Source organism: Populus euphratica, unplaced genomic scaffold (genome assembly GCF_000495115.2).
Source record: "Populus euphratica unplaced genomic scaffold, PopEup_1.0 scaffold392.1, whole genome shotgun sequence".
Classification (NCBI taxonomy): Eukaryota; Viridiplantae; Streptophyta; class Magnoliopsida; order Malpighiales; family Salicaceae; genus Populus; species Populus euphratica.
Window position 1 is genome coordinate 74,715 of NW_011500279.1, and position 8,629 is coordinate 83,343.

The 8,629-nt window shown below is 34.0% G+C and overlaps 1 protein-coding gene and 1 pseudogene across 1 annotated transcript in view; one reads left to right on the top strand and one right to left on the bottom strand.

Moving 5' to 3' along the window:
- Positions 1–2,282: 2,282 nt before the first annotated feature.
- On the bottom strand, positions 2,283–3,839 carry LOC105113100 (peroxidase 55-like; annotated as a pseudogene).
- A 2,562-nt stretch (positions 3,840–6,401) lies between these two features.
- LOC105113101 (nucleic acid binding / zinc ion binding protein) overlaps positions 6,402–8,629 on the top strand; it is a 5,885-nt gene continuing 3,657 nt past the window's right edge. The window contains exons 1-4 of the mRNA XM_011009128.1: positions 6,402–6,632; positions 6,775–6,839; positions 6,936–7,137; positions 8,306–8,610. Coding sequence (XP_011007430.1) covers positions 6,498–6,632; positions 6,775–6,839; positions 6,936–7,137; positions 8,306–8,610 — 707 coding nt within the window. The 5' untranslated portion in view covers positions 6,402–6,497. The remainder of the gene's footprint in view (positions 6,633–6,774; positions 6,840–6,935; positions 7,138–8,305; positions 8,611–8,629) is intronic.

Genomic DNA, 8,629 nt, shown 5'->3' on the forward strand with positions numbered 1-8,629 from the left:
CAAGTTTTTCTTCTTTACGGATACACAATATTTGCTGTTGTAAATAAAGTTGGCCATAAATATTATCCCCATCTGGTTTGGAAGAGAAGAATGCTTTTGATTCTTGGTGGCTAAAACCAATTTTATCACTACTACTAGGTGGCCGGACTTTAACTTGTGCTGCTACATGGATGGTGAAATTCCATTACATCCATTGATGTCTTGAGAATTACAACCTGCTATTCGCAATCTTGATGTGGATGCAATGTGGAAAGGATATATATATATATATGGGCGGGGGGGATGGGGAAATGAAGGCACCCGACCTAAGTGAAATCCGGTCAAGTTTTTACCCAACCTGCTTTGACCTTGATCAGACCAAATATATACTGGACATAACTGGATTGGGATATCGAGTACGCAATGAATCTAATGAATTTAACATCCCCAGTTAACTAACAACTAATTATTGGTTTTTTTTTTTTAATGTGGATTGAATGTTTGGATTTTTTTAGATAGCCATAAATGTTTTGCTTTCCATTTCACTATTTACATGGCTATTAATTTTAAATTTGACTTAATATTTTTTATCAATTATCTTTTAGCGTGTTTCTATGATGTCAGGAAAATATTACCGTATTGAGTTATATTTAATTTGTAATAAATAATTAAAAATATGAAAGTTGAAACTAATCTTGGTTTAAAACATCTTTTTTCCGTAAAAAAAAAAAACCCAAAAATTAAGAAAGGAGAGACCAACAAAAGAGAGACAAGAAAAAATGATTGCTAAGATGCACAGACTTTTCTATGTTACATGTACTATCTTAGGAGAAAGGTCATCAACTACATCGAGAAAGGTGACATTTAGCAATTGGAGGAGCTCGCATGTGCCACCCAAATGCAGTGACTCCTCCCACTCGCTCGCACTAGTAATATAAACACCAACCATTCTCCTCTCCCTTCGTGCAATCTCAGCTCTAAATTTATAATCTCTTTTCAATTGGGTCCCAATTTTTACTCTACCCAAGATCATGATGAAGCTTTCTTCTTTTAATTTAGCTCTTGATTCTCTACTATCTCTTTGATTTAGTCTTGCATTTCTCCAACCCGAGGCCATTAAAGAGCTGACATGGGAGAAAAGGAAAAGGAGACAAAAACAGAGACAGTTAGCACGTTGTGGTCGTGCTCATTACCTAAATTGCGCATTTGAAAGTTAATATGGGTTAATCGGGTAGCCTCAATATATTACAGGCTCGGTTTTACAGAAAAAAGAGGTTATATATATAGAGCATTGTGAACAAAAAAAAATAAAAATCAACTCACAACTAGCTAGTCTTATGTCTATAATAAGATGAGGATTTAATTTAACCAAAACGATTGGTATAATTTTTTAGAGTTGATGAGAAACCAATCATCCCATCATGGCTTGATTATTGCTATTATCATAAATATTTTGTTAGTTATAAGATATCAATCTATTCATGTGCTACATTTTATTTGACTAAGATGAATGTTCATCGTATTATTATATTATATAACATTATAAAAAAGAAGCAATTTTAATTGAAATTAATTTATTGATCAATTAGAATATTACTGATAGTGCGTTGTTGTGTCAAGAGGAAGCTGTTCTGAGTGTTGTTATAAGGGAACATCATGGCTGCTGCTGCTAAACGAATTCATTTTCAAGGTGGAGTGGAAGTTGCCGAAGCACACGCCATATTCCATGTCCTATCCACTGCAAGGGATATTGGACTGGACGTGTAGGAGGAGTGGAAGTTGCCGAAGCACACGCCCTATTCCATGTCCTATCCACTGCAAGGGTTATTGGACTGGACGTGTAGGACTGCAGGTAACAGTCGACATCCTTGGGGTTATTCAGAAATTCCAGACAAGACAGATACTTCATACCTGGAAAGAACTATTAGTGATATCATCCTTGCTTTAACTCTTTCTTTTGTTTCCTTCTCTTGTTCACGAGCAAGGAGACCAGGTAATAGAATCGCTCATGAGCTAGCAAGACTTCCCTCTTGTTATCAGGAATAAAGGATTCAGTAGGAAGAAGTCCCTTCTAGTTTGGAGATTGGAGAAGCTAATTTTATTGCTTTCTGTTCCCTGATTAATGAAAGAATCTTAATTTTTTAAAAAATAAAAATAAAAATCACACTTATTATTACCTTAAAACTTTGAAGTTAAACAGAGTGATTAAAAGTAACTTGACCAGTTGCTATACGTGTTTTTGTAACGATAACAATGCTTCAAAACAAGTAATTTGCAACCTCAAATAATAATTGTTTGATTTTTCATGAATTAATGACTGTACAGTCTGTCCTGATACTTCCTTGGCTACTGTCCTAGCTCGCACCCTTCCAAGCTTTCTCATGGCAGTGGCAAAAGCTCCATTAAAATCGCTCGAGCTATTAGCAAAATCTTTGACGGTTGGCTGAGAAGCTGGATCCGTAAACAGCACCTCATCTGAAGTGAACAATCCCTTACCATTAACCAAATTCTGGAAATACACATTCTCAAAGGTTTGCGGGGTTACAGGGTCCATGTTAATGGCTCTGCTGGGGTCTACATTTCTAGGACATCCATCCATTAACTACTTGGCGTAATCTTGATTTAGAGACGGGTCAACAGGAGAGGACGAGGAGAATGAGTAGAGCCGATTCGCAAAGCGGCTGCAATGAGAGAAGCCTACTGTGTGGGTTACTGATAGTGCAATCATATCAATCTGGCTAAGGTTGTTTCTCGCAAATGTCATAGCGTTAAGTTGAGAAAGATTGAGGCCAGGTTCTGGCAAGTTTCCTTTCACAAGTGATGCCTTGGAAACCAAGCCATCACGACGTCCTAATTCTACTTTGAATGAAGGAACTCCAGCCTGAGTTTTGATCACATAAAACCCAAAGGTTAGGTTAGTTTCTGCTTTCACGCAGAAATACTAGACAAAAAATGTATAATTAGTTTGTGCATTCCCTTACCAGGACCACGACATCCCTAGCAGCTATAGCTAAAATGTCTGCACAGGAGACTACTCCGGGGCAAGCTACTTCCACGTTTTGCTTTGCCTTCACTACTGTATCAAAGCCATCCCCTGCAAGAGAGAGATTATCTGGGGCATCCTTCTCTGCGTCTCCATTTGGTGAAGAAACCATTGTTGAAGCATCACAACCCTGTAAGATTACAAGAAGAACAGCTAGAGAAACTCATATGGAAGTCGGCAGTATTGAAAGCCTAGTTGAAATCGCCAAACAATTCACGTATATAAACAATTGGGATAGTAATATTAGAACATCCAATCTCCTATAGTTTGAGGTATCATTGACAATTCCTTGGGACAAAGTATTCGACATTTTTTCATGAGACGGTGCCTGAGGTTTAATTAGAACTTACTTTTCATCAATGGAATTAACAACAATTATGACTACATGTATATTATGTATTGCATGTACAATAACTACGCTAATTAGTTCACCATGATGATCATTTATAGTGCTTGGACGCACAATCAAAAGGCATTATGATCAGTAGCATGCAGTGCTCATGGATAATGATGATGATGATTATATAATTCGTCACTGCAGATGTATTGAAGAGAATCAACTACAAGTGTCAAAAATGGAAAAAAAGAGAATCTATACGTACCGTACCGTAACAAAGCAATCATGAAAAAACAGACTAAGAGTTGCTGGGATTGCAGTGAATGTCTGGTTAAACCTTGTGGAAACTGCCTCCTTCACTAGAGCTTCCACGTTAGGACAAGTAAGGCTGTAGAAGTCTTCTGCTAGCTGTCCCTCTCCCCTATCTATGTCCATGATCAAAACCATCATCAGCAAGAGCATGCAACGTCCTCTCTCCATTTCCTCCACAGCCTAGGTAGCTGTACAATCAATCACCTCTTTCTCATGAATACTCCAAAAGCCAAATGTGTTAATTTATACATATGGAAATAGAGAGAGCGAAGGAAAGAAAACAAGAACGCTTCCACCCTTTAAAATATAAATAATTGCAGGCAATTGCCTTGCGAGCCAAGTCGATGCGGTGCGTATAAGGATTCAAGTAGTATTCTGGCTATCTTGTACGTAGTCGTAATCTAGCATGCAGGTGGGTAAAATTTAAGCTCTTAGCTTCTATGACCACCTATCCAATAAGATGTAGCCACATCATCTTCATTATTTCATAGATGGCTTACTAAAACAATATGCATTGGAATAAACAACACGATGTCGTAATCTTCAAGCCACAAGTTACATTTATGAAAGTTGTGCCCATTATCTATACATATATCAAGCTAGTTCTGCTGGGTCATGTGCATGAGTAGCCCTCTGATTAATTCTTTGTTTCAACCCTTCATTCCTTTTCAATTCGTTGAATGGGTATATCTGCCATTAGATTAATTTAATTTACTAGTTGTTAGTATCTCTAGGCAAATGATACCTAAATTATTCGAAACTTAATTTATTTCTAGAGTAATTAAAAATTTATATAATTATATTTTAAAATTTATAAAATTAGTGGAGATGTATTTAAGTTAATTCAGATATTGTTATTAATAATAATAAAAAGCTGTTGATACATATTTTTTTACATTAGAACTTTATCAACAAATGTAATTAAAGTGATAAGCAATGTGATTACCGGAATTCTAATAAAAAAGACACCATAAAAAAAGAAATATCATGTTAGCTAACTAGGTTCGTGATTAATAATTTGATATGAGTACGTTGATACTGTAGCTATAGAATCTTACTTGAAAGGTTTATTTATTTTAAAAAATAAAAATAAAAAATATTATTTTAATTAATTATCTTTACTTTTTTTTTAAATTGAAGTAATTTAAATTTAACTAAATTCTATCTTTATCTACTAGGGGCAGTCTGATTTTAGAATACGGTTGATATTGATATTTTTTTTTTGTTTATGTGGTCATATTATTTTTTTTAAAAACAGTTAAGTTTTTTGTTTATGTGGTCATATTATTTTTTAAAAAAACAGTTATGTTTTTTTTTATTTTAAATATCATTTTAATATATTTAAATAAAAAAAACTTTTAAAAAAATACGCTTTGACCATTTAATTGGGAAATTAAAGATTAACGTCATGAGAGTTGCATTTCTCATATTTAATTCCATGAGAAACACGTACAAATTAAAATAAAATAAAATAAAAATCTTAAGGTCATCTTATAAGTTTCAGGGGAAAGAATTCCTATCACCTAACGCATTGACCATTCTTATTTTTTATATAATGCACATAATCTATGCTTATTTATCCATTGCTACTTCTTAAAAAACATCGAATTAAATTTAGATATTGCTTTTAATATCCAAAAATAATATACAAACATATATTCTCTAACCATATTATATATATTTGAACTAATTAATTAGGTGATTGTGTTTGGTTAATATCTAGTAATAAAAATGATAGGTGTAAGAGTAATAGTAATGTGTTGGTTGGAGAAACATAAACGAAAACATAAATTAATTTTTTTAAAAATAATTTCAGAGTAAATTTTTATAAAACAGGAATGATTAAAAAAACAACAAAATCCACTTAGTCCCAAGTATCTTTGTCTATTGTATTTTGAAACAATAATAACGTTGTCTTAGTTATAATAGATAATTAAGTGTAGCTTTAGTCTCACCTCAGTACCATTAAACAAGTGTAATATTAGAAAATATTATATACGTGAAATCACAATTTATTAAATATCACTAAATTACCAGTCCATGGGCTATTGATAAGCTATGCTTTTAATAACAAAAAAAATTAGATGCGTGGAATACAATTGATTAAAAATCTATATGTGTGTGTGTCCAATTTTTTTTATTTTTTTGCTTCAAATTAATTTTATTTATGTTTTTAGTTTCTTTAATGTATTGATTCTAAAAAGAATTTTTTTAAAAAATTAAATTATTTTGATACATTTTCAAATAAAAATAATTAATAGGACATTTTCAATCAAATTTTAATGTGAAAATAAAACTAGTATTTAAATATTTAAATAGTGAAATCTTGATCCCTCTCATCAGTAGTACAATGGGGAGAATAACACGTTTCCAGACCAATTTCAAATAAAATGTTACACTCATTTAGTTATAAAAAATAAAATTTGAATAGGATATTAAAATATTCAATCTAAAGTTGATTGGTGCCTTTTAAATTTGAATTTCAGACACATTTAAGTTCGTCATATAAAGAAAATCAAAGTACGTATTGAACACAAACGTTGTCTAAATTTTATAATTTGACCATTCTAAATCCCCATAATGAAAAAAATAAAAATAAAAAGGAAATGGAAAAATGTTTGACGACAGTTGATGGTGGCTACCAAAATGTTTTTATGGGCAAGCTCAAAGCCCAAAAGGCCCAAACCAAAATACCCCCTGCTTCACAGATCACTAGTCGTCTCCAGAACTTGCTCTAAACTTTCCGTTAGAGTAAAACTGATTCAAAATCCAAACTCAAAACACTCTCCCCCCGTTGTCTCTCTCCCTCTCTCAGTGATCTTCCCGATGGCGATGCTTGTAGAAATGGACACCAAAACCGAGTTAGGGTTTCCGTACTGGAAACCGATTCGCCGTCGTTTTGGCCCCGAATCTCCTTTCTTCTCTTCTGGCAACATCGAGAGAGAACTCCTCGCCAAACAGGTCACCACTCTGTCATGTTTGCCTTTTCATCTTCCACTCTTAAATTCACAAAATCTTTACAGAAATTCGGTATTGTTTTTTCTGCTTTTGATTTTTATTACTTAATGATATTGCTTTTTTGTGTTTTAAAAAAAAAATCTAGGTTGCGTTAGATTTAAGTGAAGATGAAAAGCATAGGCTGCAGGATTTGATAGACGAGGATGGAAGGTATGAATTTTTTTATGAATTAGGATTTCATCATTTATAAGAAATTTAAGGTTTGAATTGTATTGGGTTTGTGCACTGAAACTTATGATTCTATAGTATGGAGGTTGTTTGTCCGATTGTTGGTTGTGGTGCACACTTGATATCCTTGGAACACTTTGAAGATCATTATAATGGACGGCACACTGCTTCGTGTTCGGTTTGCTCCAGAGTTTACCCAACGTCGCTCCTGCTCAGCATTCATGTGTCTGAAGCACATGACTCTTTCTTTCAGGCAAAAGTTGCACGCGGTTATGCCATGGTATCTTTTATCGGCTTCCCTCTTTGTGAAATGTAGTGCATTATGAATTTCTAATATAACATTCTGTTTGGTTCTAATTGAGCTTTTGTACCGTTGAATCCTGTTTTGATGTCTAGTTCTTTTTTATTATCAATGCTTTTTTAGGTTATTTGTGCTATTTTTTGTTGTTGCTTAAGGTGTTATTACCTGTGCGCTACCATAAGAAATATAAATGCCTTTGCTGCCTTTTTTATTTTCCCTTCCTTTGTAATATAATTTCTCCATAGACAATCTAAACTGCCCCGTAATTCTACTCCTTAATGAACATGCAAGAATCACTAAAATGAGAGAAAATGGCAAAAAAAGAGAGGCTGGATTAGAACTCATTTGGATTCATGTTTACTGGTTGTATAGGTGAGTGTGTATGCAAACACATAGTGTTGTTGGTCTTGTCTGTCTTCTTAGAATCCCATTGTTGTTTGTAAATTCACAAGATGATAAAACTTCTTCAATTTGTTTGGATGCTTGTGCTTGTGTGTATTTTCACTATTGTCTTTGTTGAATGTTAATTCTTGTCTTTTCCTGCAGCAGTATGAATGCCTGGTGGAGGGTTGTGGTTTGAATCCCTTTTCATTATGTATTTTCAATTGATTTTCACTATGACTCTCTAACAGTCATTTGATTCTAGTTGATCAGTATGCTGTCAACTCGTTCTTGGTTTCTATTGTGTTTGTCATCAGAGGATTTGGTGCATGATTTGTGTTTTTGTTAGCTGTAATATTGTCTGCATGATGCCCTATGTATGATATTAAGAATTGTTTATTCTTTGGTCCAACTTCTCTTCCTTTTTGGTGATTAGTAGGCTATTTGTCTTGCTTACAATTACTTGATAAGCAATCCAAACTATCCTCATTCCATTTTTCAATGAGAATCACTAAAGGCGAGTTGATAAATAAGGGCTGAAATAAAAACTGACGAGGACAATGCTTAGGAGTTAAGGCTTAAGGGACTGATCATTTCTGAAATCACAAGGTTATGCTAGTCTATCCAATCTACTTTGTGGTTCTTAGAATCTATAATATAAATGAAATCTTGACAAAAATCCTTCAACGTTTTGAATGTGCATCTTATAAGCTTCTTGCCTCTATAGTGTTGTTCAATGCTAATAGTTGTTTTTTTCCTGCAACAGTATGAATGTCTGGTGGAAGGTTGTGGTTTAAAATTCAAGAATTACAAGGGTAGGCAACAGCATCTGGTAGATAAACATAAGTTCCCTAGTTCATTTGAATTCTTCAAGAAAGCCCACCTATCCAAGAAAGCAAGACAGAAGCAACATCGCAAACAAGCTATTCATAGAAGCGAGGAAACTTCCAGCAAAATGGACATAGAAGGTGAAACCATTGATGGCCTTGTTTCAGCAGTATCTAAGTTAAGCACTTCAGATTCCTCTCCTTCTTCAGTCAGCTTTGGCCGCCGCAACACTCGTGGCCTCACATTTGTCCCTCGAGCGGTT